The sequence below is a fragment of the Garra rufa genome, chromosome 1 (genome assembly GCF_049309525.1).
Source record: "Garra rufa chromosome 1, GarRuf1.0, whole genome shotgun sequence".
In the NCBI taxonomy this organism is placed as follows: Eukaryota; Metazoa; Chordata; class Actinopteri; order Cypriniformes; family Cyprinidae; genus Garra; species Garra rufa.
The window spans coordinates 53,956,769-53,981,512 of record NC_133361.1 but is presented as its reverse complement, the minus strand read 5'-3'; the positions used below and the strand labels follow the sequence as shown (position 1 = coordinate 53,981,512).

Genomic DNA, 24,744 nt, shown 5'->3' with positions numbered 1-24,744 from the left:
AACCCATATCAGATGTAAATTTTTGCCAGTTCTGATGTGTGTGCAAAGTTTCATGAGTTTTCAAGCCTATTTAGGCCCTCAAAAATGCAATTCATTTTGGAGAATAATAATAATAATAATAATAATAATAATAATAATAATAATAATAAATTGAGCAATTCCAATAGGATCCTTGCACCACCAGTTCTCGAGCCCTAAATATGCCTAATGGATACTTATATTTTGCGCGAAAACTCCCATATATCGCAAAGTTTTTACATTCCCATGAGGTGATCGCAAAACTGCAATGAAAATTTTTTTTTTTTTTTTTTTTTTTGGCATTTACAGGTCACATGACGTATGTAAAAAGTTCTATAATCATCCTTCAATGTACTATAACCTCCAAGAAACACTTGGAGCAGCAGACAAAGCACAATAAATGCGTTCACTGCTTTAGGAGGCGGTTGCCAGCTGTTTGGGAATGGAGTCTTGTAAGACAGTTCTTGGAGGTACCTATTCAGAATACAGAAATACTTTGACAACAGACTTTGCTCAGGCGTATTTAGAATCGCCATAACAACATTTCAGATGCTGTGCAATGAGATCAATTTATCCCGTCCCATAGGGTCAAAAAGTCACATGCGTGTGGAGGAATTTATTAATAAAATGCATTTCCATCTCCCATTATTCGCATGAACCCTTTTTTGGCACAATTCAAAAACCACCTCAAGCAAGCATAAAATTTTTTGCAAATTAAGGGATTTTATTTTTCAAATTTTGGCATTTTCATCACTTATTTCTAATGTGATACTTCAAAATGCAGATAAAAACGGAGATGGAAACAGCTAATGAAGCAAAGGTTTAACAGAGACTTGCTATTAAAAATATTTACATGAATTTTAGGATTGAATGTAAAATGATTGCAATATGAAAATATTTTCTAAAACTTTATTGTTGGGTGGTATTAATCACGGTTAATTGTGATTAATTTCAGAAAAATGTGCGATTTAATTAGATACATTTTTAAAATTGATTGACAGTTCTAATCTAAATATACACTAAATATGCTTTTTTTTATCCTGAACATTTTTTATTTTACTGCACTATGTCACTGTGACATCAATAGAATTTCAATTATTTTCTGTATAAATTTAATCAATTAGTTTCAGCTCTTTCTCAAAGAGACTGTATTAACAGCAGAACCACTGTAAGGATATAACTCCAGTACTATTTGAATGTTACGGGTTTCCCCCATATTAATAGGCGTCTGTTGAGAATCAGACTTTATAGTTCTTTTATAGGTCAGATATACTGTAAAAGGTGCTGGATCTGGAACAGCATCAGTGTGGGATATTGTGCGGCAGTGTAGTCTCAAGGTGTTCTGAAATATAGCTGTGCCTTAATGAATACCCCGGGCAATGGTTCAGCTCATAGAGCCTGAAAATTGCTCTCAAGGAAAATGCATTGGCGCCTCTCATTTAGCAGGGCCTGCAATATGGACAAGCTACAAACTACCATGCCCTGCGTTCCTTAACAGACCATAAAACCACTCGCTCATTTGCTTGAAAATTTCAGAGGATCATCAATTAGTCTGAAATGGCTCAGGCTGTCCATAGTGTGGATGCTCTTTGCTGAGTTTTTTTTTTTTTTTGTGTGTAAACTGTGGTAAAATAGACATCTTAAATTTTGCACTCTCTAAGCCTATGCTATGTATTGATGTCCACATTTCCTTCCTTAATGAGTTCCTGCTAAAACTTTAATTACTTTAACATTTAGGCACAGAATAAAGTTTAGGCGATTAGGGAGATGTATGTACCCTGTATATTCGCCCTCTGTCACATAAGCATTTTTATTCAATAATTAACAGTACTACATCACAAAGACAGTCCAAAAATCAATTTATGGTCATTCCAAATGACTTTTTGGCAGTATAGACTGAATAGACTGTTACTGCATACTCTAGGTGTTAAAGAAGACTCTTATGTCAAGATTACTATTTATACAGCGCTTTTTACAATACAAGTTTTGTCAAAGCAACCTTACAGTATTAAAATAATAAATGCTTAAGCTCATGCTTACCAAGACTGCATGCAGTTGATAAAAAATACAGTAAAAATAGTAATATTGTGAAATATCATTACAGTTTAAAATAACTGGTTCCTATTTAAATATATATTAAAATATAATTTATTCCTGTGATGCAAAACTGAATTTTCGGCATCATGCATCATTACTCCAGCCTTCAGTGTCACATGATCCTTCAGAAATCATTCAGATATGCTGATTTGCTGTCCAAGAACCATTTCGTATTATTATCAATGTTGGAAAACATTGGGCTGCTTAATACTACTGTGTAAACCATGATCCATTTTGTTTTAGGATTCATTAAGAAATGGAAAGTACAAAAGAACAGCATGTATTTGAAATAGAAATCTTGCTGGCCCCAAGCTTTTTAACAGTAGTGTATCTCTAATATGAATAAGTAATATCACACGAGTAGTAGTGCGATTATGGTTGTATATTGGCGCGGTTGTGATTCGGCCATAGCTAATCACAGCATGTTGATATACAGCCATATTGTATGGTTACGAGTCTGACATTGTGTTTATACAACAGTTTGATGGCACAAGGGTATAAATACATAAGAAACAACAACAAAGTGTCTTTATAAAACATCTTTTGTGCAGAACTACCTTCCACCACAGATTCAAATCTAAGTTTGACAGTTGAACAGCTGAGGCCAAGCCTCCATTGCAAACTCCAAAACGTCACTTTAGGACTAGTAATGAAGAAATGCTGAGTTGCTTCAGTGAAAACTTTCTGTATTAAAAGCTGACTGTATTATGTAGAGTATCATGAGAGAGATGGACTGAGCAAGTGCTATTACCTGCATCTAATACAGCATTCATTCTTCAGCTCAATCTCATATTCACAATAAAACATTAGTTTGAATGTCTGCTGAGGATAGTGATATCTTTAAAAACAGCTAATTGTCATCACAATGTTTAAACACTATAGAGACATCAAAGTCAGAGGCAAATTCCAGAACATCTGGCCAAGGTAAGGCTGCTCTCAGCAGGTTCATGAGTGCTGAAAAGGCCACTGATGCCCTGTAGCTCACATCTTTGAAAACGTTAAAGCAATTTTGAAATAGATGTTATCTTTATATTGTGCTTATACAACAGTTCACAACAGTGTAAATACATAAGAAACAACAACAGAGTGCCTTTAAAACCTTCTTTAGTGCAGAACTACTTTCTTCTGCCACAGATTTAAATCTCAGTTTGACAGTTTAACAGCGGAGCCTAAGCCTTTGTTACTAATATGAAAGCGTCACTCTAGAACTAATAACGAAGGAACGTTGAATTGCTTCACTGAAAGCTTGTATTACTGTATTAAAACCCTACTGTATTATGTGGAGTATTATGAGAGAGAGATGGAATGAGCGAGTTTGATTACCTGCATCTGCGACAGAATTCATTCTCCAGCTCAATCTCATATTCACAATAAAAAATTTGTTTGAATTTCCACTGAGGAAATTGATATCTTTGTTGTACTATAACTTCATCTGTTGAGGGTGATTTCCAATGACAGCGCTGTTGTTGAAAGTAAAAATAATTTCCTTGTATACAACCCTGTTTTAGTCTTTCAATATAATTTTTTACTGCTGTCTCGTCGCCATCTAATAGCAGCATAATGAAACTAAAATCAACACCACGAACATGCTCCTTTTTCCAATAGTAAACACTATTATTAAATAGTAAAATTATTGAATTCAGTCAAAATACAAAGGCAGCATTTTAGGTAAAATATAACATCATTCGGCCCTTTCGGCCAAAACTATCTGCTCTGAAACAAATAACAGATTAATGAGACCAAAGACTGCCCATTAGATTTACCCAAAAATTATATTTCATGTTTAACCAAAATGGAGACATCAGAGCCAGCTGAGTTAAGGTGGATTTCGGTGGGTTCATAAGTGCTGAACGGCCGCTGATACCCTGGATCTCCGAAAACATCAAAGCAAATTTTCAGATAGACTGTATATTTGAAGTGTAAACAAGTACATTCTTGTCTTAAATAAAAAAAAAGAACTCATAGAGCTACAAACAGTATTTGTAAAATTGCAGTGGATTTGAGTGTTGAAACTTGTTGTGAGAAACACCACAAGTGAAGTGATACAAACTGTGAAACAGTTGGAGTTCTGATATCACTATCGGTTCCAGGGAACATATACATATACATATACATCATATATACATAATATATATATATATATATATATATTATGTATATGTTCCCTGGAACCTGATTGTTTGATAGGCATGTTCTAGGACAAGCAAGCAAGGTTGTTGAAACCAGAAGTGTGTCCTTGGCAAAAATCATGATTACCGTAAGTTGTTTTGGATGGCTAAATAACCAAGTTTATGGATGGTGATTGATGATGCTTTCACAGGGATGTTTTTGATGTCTGCCTAATGTACTCGCCACTTACCGTCCTCCATTCACACTTGATGGTCACAGCTGGTCATGTGACTCACCATCTCATGGGTGCTTTGTTAATGAAGAGCATCCTTCAAAACCCAACACACTCTCCATTGGGGAAGCTTTAGCAATCAGTGTCATTTTTGATTGTAATGCCATGACAAGTTTGACTTTGCTGCATGAATTTTTTTTTAAATATCCACCTTTTGTGGGGTCTTCCGACCGGGCTCTGCTGGCACTGGTGTCAGATACAAACTTATCATGATGAATAAGACTTGAAGACACAGATACCAGTGGCGTTTTCCATGGCCATCAGCATGTACACTCAGGGAATTTATAGCGTGTGATGAATCGCTGTGCCATATGCACTAGGATGCAATCACATCTCATCCCTAAACAACAAAAGGCCTCTGTGCTGAAGGTTAAGCATCTATACAATGACTTGAGTCGTGTCAGGAGATGTCAGGAGTATTTGGATTAATTGTGCCCTTGATTTTCTTTTCTTTTCTTTTTTTTATCCTCTACCCCCTATTCTTTCGGTGCGACTCTTTCTGAACCACTATTGTTATGAAAAGGAGTAATGCATCTTGAACCTGACTACATCTCTTTCATGCTTATATCCTCTCCGGTTGGTTCTTCGGTTATATTATCTGTCTCTGACGTTTCCCCCAGTGATTTGCAGTCCCATTATTGTGTGTGCCTATGTTTGTCCTCTAGTCAAGCTCTTGCATATCTGTTTTGCTATATTAAGCATATCGCACAATGAAGGTTACCTGTTAATGCAGTTGTTTGCCTTTGGCTTTGTGTACTATATTTTACCGTCCTTTCTTAGCTGACATGTCTGTTGTGGTACAGTGTTTCTATAGCGTAACCGATGTGTATTTCTAATATTATTATTTGATATTTATATTTATGTTATTTATTTATTTTAATATTTAATATATAAACGTACACTACCAGTCAAAAGTGTATCTTACTGAAATATATAATTTATTTATTTTGGAGAGTTTCAAATAAATGCTGTGCTTTTGAACTTTCTTTTCATCAAAGAATGGCAAAAAAAATGCTGTCCTTTTGAACCGTATTTATTATATTGTATTATATTATACTTTCATTATACAGTATATTAATTAAATAATTACATAATGTATCACAGTTTCCATAAAAAAAACAGCGCAACTGTTTATTATATTATATTATAGTTATAATGATACATGTATTTTAAGAAGCAGATCAGAATTTTAGAATTTCTGAAGGATCAAGTGACACTCGAATGGTTTTAAACTGTAATAAAATTTTTCAAATATTATTGAATTACTATATTTTTATCAACTAAATGCAACCTTAGTCGGAATAGGAGACTTCTTACAAAAACATTTTAAAATCCTACTGACCTTTTGAACTGTAATAATTTATATTACATTACATGATATTATATTGTACTATAAATATATAGAAGGATCATGTGACACTCATGACCAGTTTTAAACTGTAATAATTCTTTAAAATATTACTGATTTGATTTAAGTAGTATGGGTATATTTGTAGCTATAGCCAAAAAATACATTGTATGGGTCAAAATAATTTATTTTCTTTTTATGCCAAATATCATTAGGATATTAGGTAAATATCATGTTCCATGAAGATATTTCGCAAATTTCCTACCGTAAATATATCAAAACTTAATTTTTGATTAGTAATATGCATTGCTAAAAACTCCATTTAGACAACTTTAAATGCATTTATTAATTTATATATATATTTTTCTTCAAAATTTAGATTTTTTTATTTTATTTTTTTTGCACCCCCAGATTCTAGATTCTAAAATAATTGTATCTCGACCAAATATTGGTCCTAACAAACCATACATCAATGGAAAGCTTATTTATTCAGCTTAAAAGATGTATAAATCCCAATTAACAAAACCTACCCTTATGTTTTGTAGTCCAGGCTCATGTTTTATTTAATTTTGTTCACATGGGACAGATGCCTTGTTGGTTTGGTGTACAAATGAGACCTGTCTCTCACATTATGGATTTAGTGTTTTCTGCTTTTTTCTCCACTTAATCCTGCATTTTGATTACTTTCAAGGCCTTTCTAAAGTCATTTATAATAGTTATTTGCTTATTTGTGCACTTGAAATAAGGCAATTTGTAGTTTTTCTGGCATCATGCACTCTCTCTTAAGACACGTACCCTTTTACTACAACATCACTGCGATTATGTTGTTTGTTATTTGCGACTAGTGAATTATTTATTCCCCTTACATGCATCTTACCCTTGGTTAATAGACTGAGATTAGTGTGACATGCACTCTGCCCCTTGTTTGCTGCCAGAATGTTTTACTCCTGCCAGGAAGAATGCATCTTTCTCAAACACTGAATGAGCATATGTGGACACCTTTAATGCTAATGGAGACCTTTGGGTCAGCACTGCTGTCGGGAACACCTCCAATTAATTGCACGTCAGCTGTCTGTACAATACAATAGAAGAGAGAGCTTTTCGTTTTGGATTTTAACCACCAGTGTTTCTCTACCTGGTTGTCCACGCAGGGAACATCGCCTAGACAAGTTATTGGTCCAGTCTAACCAGCTCAGCATTTTCCAGCAGGCCATTAGAGCCTTAACGATCTCATCTTGTTCAGCATTGATTGCAACATTGATCAGATTACAGAATCTGTAATTTAATACGGAAAGTCAAACACTTTATTTTTTTCACTCTTTATAAATTCAGTGTTATAGAAATAGTGAAAAGCTTAAATAAAATAAATAGGTTAGAGTTAGGAGACTTAATAATAAGGGGGCTTAATAGGGCTTTACTCTTGAGTTTGACCTGTGGCTGTTTCTGTGTGCAAACCAATTAGTCAAACCCAACCCACAGTCAGTGTTAATGTATGTCCATTGGCACATATGTTGTGCACAAATATGTGCTAGCATAAGAGACAGAATAAATCTTATTGACCACGGTAATGCCCCTTCTATTGACAAATCAAAGTTTTAATATATTTAAATGACCGAAAGTCAACTTTTTATACTTTGGAGTTCTGGCTAATGTTTTGGTGTGATCTTACTGCTGATTGGCCTGTGGTTGTTAAACATTGTAGGCATAGAAAGCTGTGCATCAAGTCACAGTGTTGACAGACACAAGTTGCATCAGTGTTTTTTTTTTTTTTTTTTAAGATTTATTTTTTGGCATTTTTGCCTTTATTATGATAGGACAGATCAGACATAACAGGAAGCAAAGTGGGAGAGAGATGGGGGGGCGGGATCGGGAAAGGTCCTCTATAGAGGTCGACCGATATTGGTTTTTACCGATACCGATAGCTAGGTTGGACCACACTGGCCGATACCGATTAATTAACCGATAGTTTTTGAAATTAATTATTAATTATATATTGATCAATAAAGGGTGGAAGCACACACTGTCAAGCAATGAGCACGTATCTCACAGTGCCAATTCTGTGCAATGAAACCTGCTGTGTTTCTGGCGCGCACACGTGCCATATGGGGGAAAAAACACAAGCTCCTTGAAGAGAGGATTGCGATGCATCGGAGAATCAATTTTTCACCCACCCTTAATGAAACCGGGCAAAAGTGCAGCACTGCGTTGCGCGGACAACTCGCAGGTATCACAAACACACACACACACACACACACACACACACACACACACACACACACACACACACACAGGACGCATCGTGTAGTTCAAGCAGAAATCTAAAACGGTTTATTTAATCACCAAACTGGCAAATGTTTACTTCAAGAATGATCAAAAAAGCAGCAAAGATTAGTTTAAACAGCAGATCAAACGGAAAGAGAAAGTGCGATCTATATTGTTGTAGCCATTTAAGAAAATGTGTTATCTGTTTTACTATATATATATATATATATATATATATATATATATATATATATATATATATATATATATATATAAACATTAACAACGATTTGGGACAGATATGTAATGTAAAACTATAAATGACGCGCTGTGGCGCTGCAGGATTCTGTCGGCTGAATGAACAATGTTGGCTTTCTCACATCACCTCTTTAAATCTGCAACTTTGCTGGCTAACAATATGACCAGCTTGATATAAATCAATGCAAATATATGGTAACAATCCTGACATTGAACATTGGTGTAGGACTGAACCTCTCAAACTCTATGACAGTGGAGCGGAGCGTGAGCTGCTTCAGCAAACGCAATCTGGAAAAACTATCGGCATGGATTTTTGCCGATAACCGACAGTTCCGCCAACAACTATCCGTGCCGATTAATCGGCAAAACCGATACATCGGTCGACCTCTAGTCCTCGAGTCGGGATTCAAACACGGGACGCCCGGAGCGCAACGACGCTGTATGTCGACGCGCTGCCCACAAGGCTATCGGCGCCGATGCATCAGTGGCTTTTAATGTAGACACGGCATATGAGCAGCAAGCTGTCAGTGTGGACAGACCAGAACTGGGAATTTGTCCTCTGCTTAAGTCCATCATGACAACTCAAAGCACAAAACATACACTACACATCCACATCTAGTCGTGTCCCAAATGATGGAAGATAAACTTGATATCTGTTCGTACAGTTCATGCTGAAACGGATCTACTCAAATCCAATTTAACTGGATTTCAAGTCATGTCCTTGTGAGACTTGGATTGATTTAGTTAAAATCAGATTTCATGCTTTTTTGGCTATTCCGGCTACCAAAAAAAAAACCGGTTATTTCTTAAAATCGGCTTTAGGCAGACAGTGTTAACAAATAATCATCTCAGCTTGACAAACGCATGTGTGAGATGAATATACAGTATTAAAGCAAGACACCCCAGGAAAATAGGGTAAAATGTTTATCTAATAGATATCACCATACCATTCCACAGTTAATTTTTGTCTTACATTTTTTTCTGAAATGTTTAAATACAATGCCTTGCAAAAGTATTCATACCCCTTCATTTTTTTCACATTTTGTTGCAGCATTATGTTAAACTGCTTTAAATTACTTTTTTTCCACATCAATCTACATCTCATACACCATAATGACAAAGCACAAAACAGGTTTGTAACAACTTTGCGAATTTATTAGAAATAAAAAACGTAAAAGATCCCGTTGCATAAGTATTCATACCCTTTTCTGGGACACTCAAAACTGTACCTGAGTTTGATTGACCCTGGTCATTACATATTCTATTACTACTACTACACTATACTTTTCAGTTAATTTAGTTCAATCAAGCATATTTAGGTTTATATTGGGTCTGGTTCTCTCCTTATTGATGAACAGGAATAATAGATTGCGAGTAAAGCTGCAAATTCTTTCATTAATGTCAGCTGTATGTAATAATTCTGAAACTGATACATACAAGTGAAAGTCAATGCACTGCATAAATTATAAATTTATTAGGCAGAATTTTAGCGAAGGTCCAATTCAGTCCGGGCAGGGGAGTGAGGAGGGGGGATAATTCAAGGCAACTGTGCCTAGTACACCCTAATTTACATTTAACCACTTTAATATGGAGAGGCACTGAAATGTAGACCTTCGTCTATGTGTTTTGACCTATGTGTGTCAAACAGTTAGCTATTTAGGTTTCTGCCAAACACAGAATTTTTCTGTTATTTATTAGACAATGATTCCCTGCCAAACACTGTATTTTCTGGGTATTTATGTGATGATGCTTCCCACCTAACACCGAATTTTACCGTTATTCATGAGACGTCACTTCCCTGCTGAATTTTCTGTTATTTATGAGACAGTGCTTCCCGCCAAACACAGAATTTTGTGCTATTTATGAGACAACACTTCTTTGCGAACACAGAATTTTCTGTTATTTATGAGAAAACGCTTCTGCCAAACACGGCATTTTTCGTTATTTATGAGAAAACACTTTCCGCCAAACTGAATTTTCCAGGTTTCCATGTTTTCGCTGTTATACACTTGGTGGCGCTATTACGTATCTCCTGAGTGAGTCCAGAATGGTCCTGTCAAAAACACAGGCGAGGACAACACAGAAACGAGCGATCTCATATGTAAGCAAATGCATATGAAAATTAATGCGATCGGCAACATTAAACAGCATATAAATGAAAACTGCCTTATGTTACAGAGTGAAATGTCTATCCAGGAAGTGTTATAGGACCGTGCAAGCTTTGGGGGTGCTAATGGAAGCAGTCTACTGCATTTTATCTTTGATCGCCATACTAAATATAATCCAGATATAGTATTTAATAAGAATGAGATTTTTTTCTTAATGTTGCTTTTTTTAATTAAACTTACCTACATTTAAGTGTTGATTTAAAAAGAATGCTTGAAGCTAGAATAAAACAGATTTATTTTTTTGTTTTGTTTAAAAGTAAAGCCTCTGGAGGGCCATTAAATTTTTGTGAAAATGATCAAAAATGCTGTCGGTGGCTGACAACTTTTTTCAAAAACGCTGGCAGGGGAACATGTAAACACATTTGAAGAAAACAGCCTTTAAAGACAGAGGCAAGTTTTCTTTACACTAGTCTGAAACAACATGACAAACCAATAACCAAATATCCCCAAAGCATTTTTTTTTGGTCTATAATGTGCTTTAAATACAATAGAATACACTAGCTCTTCATTTAGTTATGACGTTACATGATTTTCTATAATAATTTTACATGAGTCTCTTTGTGTGTTTCAGCGTTCACCATGATGATCATCCTGGCTTTGATTCGTATTGGCAAGGGGCACGGTGAGGGTCACCCAACGGTGGCTCAGATCTCAGGTGTGCCCAACCTCTTCGGCGTCTGCGTCTACTCCTTCATGTGCCAGCACTCGCTGCCCTCGCTCGTGACGCCCATCTCCGACAAGCAGCGCATGAGCGCCTTGGTCATGGCCGACTATATCCTCATCCTGTGCTTCTACAGCCTGCTGTCCCTCACGGCCATATTCTGCTTTGACAGTTCTCTGCTGCGAGACATGTACACTTTAAATTTCACAGATAACTGCGACGTCCTGAGCATTCCAGTCTTGCGCTACTTCCTGGGCCTCTTTCCCGTCTTCACCATTAGCACCAACTTTCCCATAATAGCAGTCACGCTACGCAACAACTGGAAAACACTCTTCCATCGGGACGGCGGCACATACCCTTGGGTGGTGGACCGTATCGTATTCCCACTCATTACTATAGTGCCGCCTGTTATCGTGGCCTTCTGTACTCACGATCTGGAGGCGCTTGTGGGTATCACTGGGGCGTATGCCGGAACAGGCATTCAGTATATCATCCCGGCCTTCTTAGTTTTTTTTAGTCGCCGTCATTTAGAGCCCGTTTTGGGAAGGGATGCTGTAAATAAGCACCGGTCACCTTTCCATCATACGTTCTGGGTTTGGTTTGTGATATTGTGGGCAACGTTCTGCCTAATGTTTGTGACGGCTAATATTGTCCTTACCGAAGCCAAGAACTGAGTATAAAAGTAGATTGGTTTTGTCAAGCCGTGTTTTTGTTTTAATTTTTGGTTTGAAAGAATGGCATTAGCTGAAGTTTAATTCAGTCTAATTTGAAAGGGATAGTTCACCCAAAAATGAAAGTTACCCCATGAATTACTCACCCTTAAGACATCCAAGGTGTATATGACTTTCTTCTTTCAGATGAATACAATCGGAGTTATATTAAAAAATATCCTGGCTTTTCCAGGCTTCATAATGGCAGTGAATGGCTGTTGAGAATTTGAAGTTCAAAAAAGTGCATCATAAAAAGTACTCCACACTGCTCTGGAGGGTTAATAGAGGCCTTCTAAAGTAAATCAATGCGTTTGTGTAAGAAAAATATCCATATTTAAGATCTCTAGCTTCCACTAACTGACGTACATTAGAAGTACAAAATCAGGATGTGTAAAGAAAAATCTTAGATTTCGATACGAGATTATGATTATGGTTGATAAAGTTTTAAATATGGATATTTCTCTTACACAAATGCATCAGTTCACCTCAGAAGGCCTGTATTAACCCCTGGAGCTGTGTGGACAACTTTTTATGATGATTTTATGCACTTTATTGGTCTTCAAAAAACAGCCAATCGCTGCCATTATAAAGCTTAAAAGAGCTAGGACATTTTTAAATATAACTCTGATTGTATTCGTCTGAAAGAACAAAGTCATATACATCTAGAATGGCTTGAGGGTGAGTAAATCATTGGGTAGTTTTAAATTTTCTAAACCATCCCTTCTATTCAGTGTTTAAAAGGGACCAAAAGCAGTTTTGGCATTTGGATTTGTGACTTTTCTCTCACAGATCCACAATCCTTTAGTGGATGTTCTAAAAGGCTGGATACAACAAAAGCATTATTTAAAACCCTTATAAGATGTGCTCATTCAAATCATCACTTCATTTGTTTGTACTTAAGTTATTTTTAAATTTCCTCTTCGGTCAGGTAAATTGCATTAAAACTTGACCAGGTCACGCTTCACCCCAAAAGCAAAATTATATAAAAATAATAAAATAAAAATTTTATCATACACTCTTAAAAATAAAGGTTCTTTATTGGCATCGATGGTTCCATGAAGAACCTTGAACATCCATTGAAACTTTCAAAGGCAGAAAAGGTTCTTTGCATCAAAAATATTATTTTAAGATCTGTTCACTTAAAGCTTCTTTAGGGAACCAAAAATGGTTCTTCTATGGCATCACTGCAAAAACACCCTTTTGGAACCTTTGTAAGAGTGTATGTGTTAGGAAAAAAAAATAGTTTTTGCAAATGTGATGTTATTTACAAGAAAATTTTGCCCATTTACCCCAAATTCTGTTCTAATAGTGATTCTCATTTTTTGTCAAATATAAAGTAAAAAAATTACTTGGTAGGAGTGAAAATCTATTAAAATACTGTAATACAGTGATTGTGATAAAAAAAAAAAAAAAAACATTTAAAAAAACTATAAATTATCTGCATAAATTAAAGGCAAATAATAGACTACATTGATGTATAAATACTTCAAAGTTTCTCATGTTATGTTTTGAATTTTATTATTATATTATATTATACACTACCAGTCAAAAGTTTAAACAGTAAGATATTTTTTACAGTTTTTAAAGAAGTCTCTGCTCACTAAGCCTGCATTTATTTGCTCCAAAATACAGCAAACGCAGTAATAATATTTTTACTATTTAAAATAACTCAAATGTAATTTGAATATATTTTAAAATGTATTTTTTTCTCTGTGATCAAAGCTACAATTTCAGCATCATTACTCCAGTTTTCAGTGTCAAATGATCCTTCAGAAATTATTCTAACATGCTGAACTGATATTCAAAAAAACATTTTTTATTATTAAATGATAGAAGATGATAGAAGGGGAAGAAATGATAGAAATAATACTTTTATTTAGCAAGGATGCTTTAAATTGATCAAAAGTGATAAAGACATTTATAATGTTAATATTAATTCTACTCTGCTGTTTTCAACAATAATAATAATAATGTTTTTTGAGCGGAATGATTTCTGGAGGATCATGTGACAAGACTGGAGTAATGATGCTGAAAATTCAGCTTTGAAATCACAGGAATAAATTACAATTTGAAAGATATTCAAATAGAAAATTTAAATAGTATAAATATTTCAAAATTTTACTGTTTTTTTCTGTACTTTAGATCAAATAAATATAACTTCTTCTTTTTTTTTTTTTCTTTTTTTTTTTAGATCTTACTGTCCAAAAACGTTTGACTGCTAGTGTATATTATTATTATTATTATTTATAAAAAAAAAAAAGAAAAAAAAAGGATTTGGGGTGTGGTTTAATTTTCTTTTTAAATTACAATGTTCTTAAGTAATTTAAACCAAACTTAATTCCTAATTTCAATCTTTTTGATATTGGGGTGAAATGTGGCCTTTACATGTTCTTGACAGATTTCTTGTCACCAACTGATGTTCGTTGATCTTCAAAAGAAACAACAAGTGTTGGTGTGTCTCTGTTCTTTTGGACTGAAAAATTCAGTACACCAAAACTATTCATAATATTCATCAAATCAAAGACAAACAGACTGACAATAAGCGTTCCTTGTTTTCATCTTCCAAGATTGTTAGCTTTTCACAGCTGGCATTTCCGGCGGTCCTAACCAAACCCGCTGGCACCTCGCTGCGTCTCCTGCGCTGACGGATGGTGACACCAGCGCAACGTGCGTCTGAATAATGTGCCCAGACCTGGAGTTCAATCTCAGTTCATCAGCAGATTGATAGAGGCATTGAAAGCTTCCATATGTTCTCGGTGTACTGACGTCTTACCCCAAGCTCTGGGCTCCTCAAAACGGGCCCTTAGGGAGGCACGAAGCGAAGACAAACCAGATATTAAATGGACACATCTGCCTCATGATCTACAGAGACTGATATTTATCATGATCAATATGGAGCACCTCAACGTGCCTGGGAGAACACATTCACACAGTTGCTAATGTTAATGTCACTTTAGTTCTGACAAAGTTGTCTCGAGTTTGGCTTTAATTTGAACCAAATGTACGGCGGCTGATTTTCACCCTGCCCTTCGTTTTGCACATTTTACTTCACTTTTAGTCCTTAAAGGGCTAGTTTACACAAACTCATCAATTACTCATACCCTCATGTCAAACAATTCGACTTTCTTTTTTGAAAATGCTTTTTTTGGCCATATAGTGAAAGTCACTGTGTTCCGATGTTATTTTGGACCCCATTGACTTTCATTATATGGCCAGAAAGAGTGAAAGTCAGTAGGGTCCAAAATAGCATTAGAGCTGAACTATTCCTTTCAATGTCTCTAATGATTTTCTACTTGCGTATAATTTTAGTTCCGTCCAACTCATGTTTGTCTCAGATTTTGGATGGCAACATGAATCTGTCTCAGACTTATTAGTTTGACATGTTTCTCTCTTTTTTCCTGTGTTGTTTGCCAGCGGTTGATTCGTTTGATCTGTGACGTGTTTGATACTGTAAACTGATCGCTGCTCTCTGTGAGAGCGCCGTCTTTTGATCTGAGAGAACCGTATCTGAACCTGTGCTTGAGTTTACACTGTTTCTGCTGTAGGTTTGGGTTCAAACTGCTGATTTAAAGGGAAACACGTCGTTTGTGGATAGAATGGACGTCTCCTTCATTCAGTTCTTTCTGTGATGTGCTCCACAGACAAACTGTAAGAACTGTAGTACTTTCATTAGCATTCATGTGTCCCTAAAGCACAAAAGTAAGTCATTTCACATGGGTGAAATGTAATATTGTTACCAAATTCTTATCTGTTTTGAATGAAACAAATGTGCCTTCTTTCCAGGAATCGTCCTGCTTTCATCTTAAAAACTATTTCTGTCTCTCTTTTCTCGCTCTCTAATGTCTTTTTCTTGTGTGTATGTTCTGTGCAGCCTGTCACTTGCATGTAAGTCACTTCAAATACTTGACAATCACATCCACCGGTGTCTCGTTAAAATAAAAATGGAAATGCTCTTTTTGATCTTTGAGATTTGACTCATGCGTTTTGTTTTGTTTTTTTGGGGGGGGGGGGGTATTAATTTTTTATTCCATGATTTGTTATGGAAGCCAGTTTTCATCACTGAAGATACAAACTCACTGAATTTCTCAGAATTGCGAGTTTATATCCTGCAATTGTGACTTTCCTCAGAATTGTGATTTTATCTTGCAGTTGTGACTTTTTTCCTTAGAGTTGCAAATTTATATCAGCAGTTGAGTTGTTGTTTTTTTTCAGAATTGAGTTTCTCACAGTTGTTTTTCTCAAAATTGAGTTTATCTCACAATTGTGACATTTTTTCTAAGAATTGTGAGTTTATATCTTGCAGTTGTGACTTTTTTTTTTAGAAGTTCAAGCTTTTTCCTCAAAATTGTGAATATATCTCCCAATTGTGACTTTTTTCCTCAAAATTGTGTGTATATCTCGCAATTGTGACTTTTTTTTCTCAATTGCGATTTTATATCTTGCAGTTGTGACTTTTTCTCAGAATTGAGTGTGTATGTTCACTGTAAAAAATGAGTGAATTTAACGGTAAAAAAACTGTAAAAATGTTACGGTAAAAACCTGTGAAATGGTTAACGGTAAGTTTCCCTTCTATATATGTGACCCTGGACCACAAAACCAGTCTTAAGTCGCTGGGGTATATTTGTAGCAATAGCCAAAAATACATGGTATGGGTCAAAATTATTGATTTGTCTTTTATGCCAAAAATCATTAGGAAATTAAGTAAAGATCATGTTCCATGAAGATTTTTTGTAAAATTCCTACTATAAATATATCAAAATGTAATTTTTGATTAGTAATATGCATTGTTAAGAACTTAATTTGGACAACTTTAAAGGCAATTTTCTCAGTATTTTGATTTTTTTTTGCACCCTCAGATTGCAGATTTTCAAATAGATGTATCTCGGCCAAATATTGTCCTATCCTAACAAACCATACATCAATAGAAAGCTTATTTATTGAGCTTTCATGTGATGTATACTATACATCTCAGTTTTGTAAAATTTAACCTTATGACTGGTTTTGTTGTCCAGGGTCACATATGGTAAAAAAAATGGTTGGACATTGCATGTAATTTTATGGTAGGATACCGTTTTTGGAAGTGAAAAAGAATGAAAAGTTTACTGTGAATAACCGTAAATTGACATTTCCAGAATTCCCCGTGTTTCATTTTTTATTTGATGTTTTTTTGTTGAAATGACTTTTTCTTAGTTTTTTTTCTTGGCAGTTTTATACATTAGGGTTGTATGTTACATCTAATGTTGTTAAATTAATGTTTTTTGCATTATTTCAGTTTTATGTGTGTTACCATGATGGTGTTTAGTGTTTGTGTGAATGACACTGTGCACCTTCTATAAATGCAATTATTTAAAACCTCCTTGTAATGGGCTTTGGTTCATCATGTGATGTTGTCATCACCACCTGCTTTTGGTGGTTATCAGTGTATTACGAAGATACAAAACAGATTTCACTACTTAATTACGGTAAATTATGGTATTTACCTGGAAATTTAAGTGAAAACCGTAAAAATGTAAAACATTGCTACTGTATTTTTCACAGTAAAATTTTGGCAACCACAGCTGCCAGTTTTTTACCGTAAATTTTACGCCTTTATTTGTTTTGTTTTAACAGTGTTGCAGTTGTGACTTTTTTCCTCAGAGTTGCGAGTTTATGTCCCGCAGTTGAGTTTTTTCCAGAATTGAGTTTCTTGCAGTTGTGACTTTTTTCTCAAATTGCGAGTTTGTATCTTGCAGCTTTGACTTTCTTTTCTTAGAGTTGCAAATTTATATCTCTCAGTTGAGTTTTTCTCAGAATTCTCGCAATTGTGACTTTTTTTAGAATTTCGAGTTTTTATCTTGCAATTTTGACTTTTTTCCCTAAGAATTGCGAGTTTATATCTTGCAGTTGTGAGTTTTTAGAATTTCAAGTTTATATCATGCAATTGTGACTTTTTTCCACAAAATTGTGTATTTATCTCGCTATGTTGATTTGTCCTTAGAATTGTGATTCTATATATTGCAGTTGCGACTTTTTCCTCTGAATTGCGAGTTTATATCTTGCAGTTGTGACTTTTTAGAATTTCAAGCCTATATCTCGCAATTGTGGCTTTTTCCTCAAAATTGCAAGTTTATATCTTGCAGCTGACTTTCTTTCCTTAAGAGTTGCAAATTTATATCAGCAGTTGAGTTTTTCTTAGAATTGAGTTTTTCTCAGAATTGAGTTTATCTCGCAATTGTGACTTTTTTTTTTTAATAATTTTGAGTTTTTATTTCGCAATTTACTTTTTTTCCCCAGAATTTTCCCACAACTGACTTTTTTCAGAATTTATCTCGCAATTGACTTTTTTCTTCAGAATTGTGCTTTATATCTCACAACTGACTTTTTTCAGAATTTATCTTGCAATTGTGACTTTTTTCCTCAAAATTGTGAGTTTATATCTTGCAGCTGTGACTTTCTTTCCTTAAGAGTTGCAAATTTATATCTCACAGTTGAGTTTTTCTCAGAATTGAGTTTATCTCGCAATTGTGACTTTTTTTTTTTTTTTTAGAATTTTGAGTTTTTATTTCGCAATTGACTTTTTTTTCCCAAGAATTTTCCCACAAATGACTTTTTTCAGAATTGTTTATCTCGCAATTGACTTTTTTCTTTAGAGTTGTGCTTTATATCTCACAACTGACTTTTTTCAGAATTGTTTATCTCGCAATTGACTTTTTGCCTCAGAATTGTGCTTTATATCTCGCAATTGTGACTTTTCTTACTCCGAATTGCACGTTTATATCTTACAATTGTGACTTTTTCTCAGAATTGTGAGTTTATATCTTGCAATTGTGACTTTTTTTCTCGTAATTGTGAGATATAACTGAATTTTGAGTAAGTAAGTCACAACTGCCGGATAGAAACAGTTTTTTTTCCCTTACAATTCTGACTTTCTTTCTCACAATTGTTTATATCTCACAATTCTAAGAAAGTCAGTCAGAACTGAGAGTTTGTATCACACATTTTTTTTTTTTTTTTTTTAATTCAGTGGCCGAAACAGGCTTCCATAGTTTTTGTCAACAAAAAAGAAAAAAAGAATATTTAAAAAATCTGTAAAGAAAATTCTCAGTGTATGTAAAATATTGTTTGGCATATAAAAGTGTAAAAAAAATCATTTCTCAATTGCCTTTTTATTTTCATATGTGCATTGCTTTGAGATGGCATCAAATTTTATTTATATTTTTGTTTATTTATTAAGTTATTTTACTGTTACAAATTGAAAGTTGTTTTTGTTATGTCTATTAGCTTGATTTACTGGAATAGTTCTTTAGATTGTGTAACACTGCAGAAATCTGCTAAAGGACAATACTGAACATTCACTCAAGGACATTTTCTTTTCACAATTTTGAATCTTTTCCAAAGTTCTCCAAGTTAACAGTTCTAGCTCTTTATTGTGATCATAAACCTCTGAATTTTAATCCCAGGATGTCTGTGACAACCCCATCCTTTTGCGTCTACACGGTGCTGCGTTATTGCAAATTAAAACGTCTCTCTTAATTCATTTGTATTTCAATAAATTTGCCTTGATTTATGCCACACTCTTGGAGCCGCTTGAAAAGGCAGTGGAGTTGCTGGATTTCACCCTGCTGGTTTGATTGGATGAAATGTGGTGTTTTTATGGGTTTACTCGCTTTCTATCCTCTGAGTAATAATAGTGGAGACTGGAGAAGCCTAATTAGCCTACTCTTCATAAAACTTGCTTTATCACATTTTTTTTTCTCTCTAAAGAAACGCATTGTGCATCCTTTAATTATACATATATTAGATCATTAAAAATGACATGAAGGTCGTTCCAATCAATCAGTCTCATAGATAGGTGTCCTCCGTTGGCTCAGCCGCGTTTGAGCCTCACCTGCATTCATTTATGTCCTACCTTTACTCTATTGATTAGACAAAGAAGGATATTGATCCACACCTGCAGCACAAACTAGACTTAATAGAGTACAGCAGGGGCCGAGAACATCGACTATAGCAAAGACTATAGATTCACCAAAGACGTGTCACTCCTATAGTTTTGTCAATCTGTGTTTTGGAACGAAAGTACGGGGAGGAGTTTGCATACAGGAATCTCATTTGTGTTGCTAATGCATAGTCATATATCAAAGACTGGACACTTTCGACTTTTTGAAAAGTGTATTGAAATTACGGAAATATGTCTTTAATACAGATTTACGAAGACTTCGGCTCTCCATGAACTGCATATTGAGGTACAGACAGTGTTGTAAACATAGCGTTTTTAATGCCGACCGTCTCGCTGTCTATTGATCAACTGTGAGACAGCTGCCGCTTGAGTATTGCAAAGCGAGAGCCTGGACAACATGTCATTGTTTGATTTATGACCGTGCTTCTCAACATGACACTGTATTCAAACCATCTTAATCATATTCTGCATGGTGCTTTTAAAACTGCTTTTTATCAGAAAGTGTTGATAAACACCGGCGCTGACATACTGACCTGTGAGATTCGCTTTTAGGCCACAGTGTGGCATCGGTACGATCCACAATAAATAATAACGACTAAAGTTTCACACAACGCTGTAATATGTCTGTATGTAGTACATTTTTGGAGTTGACAGTCATGGACGGCATCCAGTTTCATAAGAGCAGCGTGAATCGAAACGAATTAGGAAAGTTTGAAGCAACAGGGTGAGTAGGTCTAAACGATGCCTAAACTTTCATTTTTGTTTGAGCTATTGCTTCTAAACGATTTGTTTCTTATGTTTGTTTCTTCAACGTGTAAGATTTATGTCTGTGATCACCTGTTAATCAAGTCAATGCTTTTATATTACTGGCAATTGTGACTTTTTCTCAAAATTGTGAGTTTTTATCTCGCAATTGTGATTTTTTTTTTCCTCAAAATTCTTTATATCTCACAATTGTGACTTTTCTTCAGAATCGCAAGTTTATATCTCGCAATTGTGACTTTTTCTCAGAAAAACGAGTTTATATCTCACAATTGTGACTTTCTCAGAATTGCCCGTTTATATCTCACAATTGTGACTTTTTCCCTCAAAATTGTGAGTTTATCTTGCAGTTGTGACTTTTTTCTCAAAATTGTGCTTTATCTCGCAATTGGCTTTTTTTCTCAGAATTGTGAGTTTTTATCTCACAATTGTGATTTTTTTTTTCCTCAAAATTGTTTATATCTCACAATTGTGACTTTTTCTCAGAAAAGCGAGTTTATATCTCACAATTGTGAGTTGTGACTTTTTCCCCTCAAAACTGTGCTTTATATCTCGCAATTGTTTTTTTTCTCAGAATTGAGTTTATATCTCACAATTGTGACTTTTCTTCAGAATTGCAAGTTTATATCTCACAATTGTGACTTTTTCCCTCAAAATTGTGCTTTATATCTCACAATTGTGACTTTTTCCCTCAAAATTGTGCTTTATATCTCACAATTGTGACTTTTTCCCTCAAAATTGTGAGTTTATCTTGCAGTTGTGACTTTTTTCTCAAAATTGTGCTTTATCTCGCAATTGGCTTTTTTTCTCAGAATTGTGAGTTTTTATCTCACAATTGTGATTTTTTTTTTCCTCAAAATTGTTTATATCTCACAATTGTGACTTTTTCTCAGAAAAGCGAGTTTATATCTCACAATTGTGAGTTGTGACTTTTTCCCCTCAAAACTGTGCTTTATATCTCGCAATTGTTTTTTTTCTCAGAATTGAGTTTATATCTCACAATTGTGACTTTTCTTCAGAATTGCAAGTTTATATCTCACAATTGTGACTTTTTCCCTCAAAATTGTGCTTTATATCTCACAATTGTGACTTTTTCCCTCAAAATTGTGCTTTATATCTCACAATTGTGACTTTTTCCCTCAAAATTGTGAGTTTATCTTGCAGTTGTGACTTTTTTCTCAAAATTGTGCTTTATCTCGCAATTGGCTTTTTTTCTCAGAATTGTGAGTTTTTATCTCACAATTGTGATTTTTTTTTTCCTCAAAATTGTTTATATCTCACAATTGTGACTTTTTCTCAGAAAAGCGAGTTTATATCTCACAATTGTGAGTTGTGACTTTTTCCCCTCAAAACCTTGCTTTATATCTCGCAATTGTTTTTTTTCTCAGAATTGAGTTTATATCTCACAATTGTGACTTTCTCAGAATTGCCCGTTTATATCTCACAATTGAGACTTTTTCCCTCAAAATTGTGCTTTATATCTCACAATTGAGACTTTTTCTTAAAATTGTGAGTTTATCTCGCAATTGTGACTTTCTTAAAATTGTGAGTTTATCTCGCAATTGACTTTTTCCTCATTGTGCGTTTATGTCTTGCATCTTTTTTTCTCAGTATTGCAAGATTTTATAACTGTAAGTTTATATCTCACAATTGTGACTTTTCTTCAGAATTGCAAGTTTATATCTCGTAATTGTGACTTTTTCCCTCAAAATTGTGACTTTATCTTGCAATTGGGACTTTTTTTCCTCAAAATTGTGTTTATATCTCGCAAATAACTTTTTCCAATTTTTAAGTTTATATCTTACAATTGTGACTTTTTTTTTTACCTAGAATTGCTCATTTATATCTCGCCATTGCGACTTTTTCTCAGAATTGTGAGTTTAACATTGCAAGTTTGACTTCTTCAATTGTGCGTTTATATCTTGCACTTGCAACTTTTTTCCTCAGAATTGTGAGTTTTTAACTTGCAATTGAGTTTATATCTCAAAATTGTGAGGTTTTTTTTCTCTTCAAAATTGCATGTTTTTATCTTGGAATTGACTTTTTTCCTCAAAATTGCATGTTTATATCTCACAATTATGACTTTTTTTCCACAGAATTGTCCGTTATATTTCACACCTGTGACTTTTTCTCAGAATTGTGGATTTATCTTGCAATTGTAACTTTTTCCTTAAAATTGCGCGTTTATATCTCACAATTGTGACTTTTCTTCAGAATTGCAAGTTTATATCTCACAATTGTGACTTTTTCCCTCAAAATTGTGCTTTATATCTCACAATTGTGACTTTTTCCCTCAAAATTGTGCTTTATATCTCACAATTGTGACTTTTTCCCTCAAAATTGTGAGTTTATCTTGCAGTTGTGACTTTTTTCTCAAAATTGTGCTTTATCTCGCAATTGGCTTTTTTTCTCAGAATTGTGAGTTTTTATCTCACAATTGTGATTTTTTTTTTCCTCAAAATTGTTTATATCTCACAATTGTGACTTTTTCTCAGAAAAGCGAGTTTATATCTCACAATTGTGAGTTGTGACTTTTTCCCCTCAAAACTGTGCTTTATATCTCGCAATTGTTTTTTTTCTCAGAATTGAGTTTATATCTCACAATTGTGACTTTTCTTCAGAATTGCAAGTTTATATCTCACAATTGTGACTTTTTCCCTCAAAATTGTGCTTTATATCTCACAATTGTGACTTTTTCCCTCAAAATTGTGAGTTTATCTTGCAGTTGTGACTTTTTTCTCAAAATTGTGCTTTATCTCGCAATTGGCTTTTTTTCTCAGAATTGTGATTTTTTTTTTTCCTCAAAATTGTTTATATCTCACAATTGTGACTTTTTCTCAGAAAAGCGAGTTTATATCTCACAATTGTGAGTTGTGACTTTTTCCCCTCAAAACCTTGCTTTATATCTCGCAATTGTTTTTTTTCTCAGAATTGAGTTTATATCTCACAATTGTGACTTTCTCAGAATTGCCCGTTTATATCTCACAATTGAGACTTTTTCCCTCAAAATTGTGCTTTATATCTCACAATTGAGACTTTTTCTTAAAATTGTGAGTTTATCTCGCAATTGTGACTTTCTTAAAATTGTGAGTTTATCTCGCAATTGACTTTTTCCTCATTGTGCGTTTATGTCTAGCAATTGCATCTTTTTTTCTCAGTATTGCAAGATTTTATAACTGTAAGTTTATATCTCACAATTGTGACTTTTCTTCAGAATTGCAAGTTTATATCTCGTAATTGTGACTTTTTCCCTCAAAATTGTGACTTTATCTTGCAATTGGGACTTTTTTTCCTCAAAATTGTGTTTATATCTCGCAAATAACTTTTTCCAATTTTTAAGTTTATATCTTACAATTGTGACTTTTTTTTTTTACCTAGAATTGCTCATTTATATCTCGCCATTGCGACTTTTTCTCAGAATTGTGAGTTTAACATTGCAAGTTTGACTTCTTCAATTGTGCGTTTATATCTTGCACTTGCAACTTTTTTCCTCAGAATTGTGAGTTTTTAACTTGCAATTGAGTTTATATCTCAAAATTGTGAGGTTTTTTTTCTCTTCAAAATTGCATGTTTTTATCTTGGAATTGACTTTTTTCCTCAAAATTGCATGTTTATATCTCACAATTATGACTTTTTTTCCACAGAATTGTCCGTTATATTTCACACCTGTGACTTTTTCTCAGAATTGTGGATTTATCTTGCAATTGTAACTTTTTCCTTAAAATTGCGCGTTTATATCTCACAATTGTGACTTTTCTTCAGAATTGCAAGTTTATATCTCACAATTGTGACTTTTTCCCTCAAAATTGTGCTTTATATCTCACAATTGTGACTTTTTCCCTCAAAATTGTGCTTTATATCTCACAATTGTGACTTTTTCCCTCAAAATTGTGAGTTTATCTTGCAGTTGTGACTTTTTTCTCAAAATTGTGCTTTATCTTGCAATTGGCTTTTTTTCTCAGAATTGTGAGTTTTTATCTCACAATTGTGATTTTTTTTTTTCCTCAAAATTGTTTATATCTCACAATTGTGACTTTTTCTCAGAAAAGCGAGTTTATATCTCACAATTGTGAGTTGTGACTTTTTCCCCTCAAAACTGTGCTTTATATCTCGCAATTGTTTT

General features: G+C 34.3%; 1 protein-coding gene across 1 annotated transcript in view; it reads left to right on the top strand.

The window, feature by feature from the left end:
* LOC141324851 (transmembrane protein 104-like) overlaps positions 1-12,262 on the top strand; it is a 69,090-nt gene extending 56,828 nt beyond the window's left edge. Inside the window, exon 9 of the mRNA XM_073833571.1 lies at positions 11,124-12,262. Coding sequence (XP_073689672.1) covers positions 11,124-11,887 — 764 coding nt within the window. The 3' untranslated portion in view covers positions 11,888-12,262. The remainder of the gene's footprint in view (positions 1-11,123) is intronic.
* Positions 12,263-24,744: the final 12,482 nt, after the last annotated feature.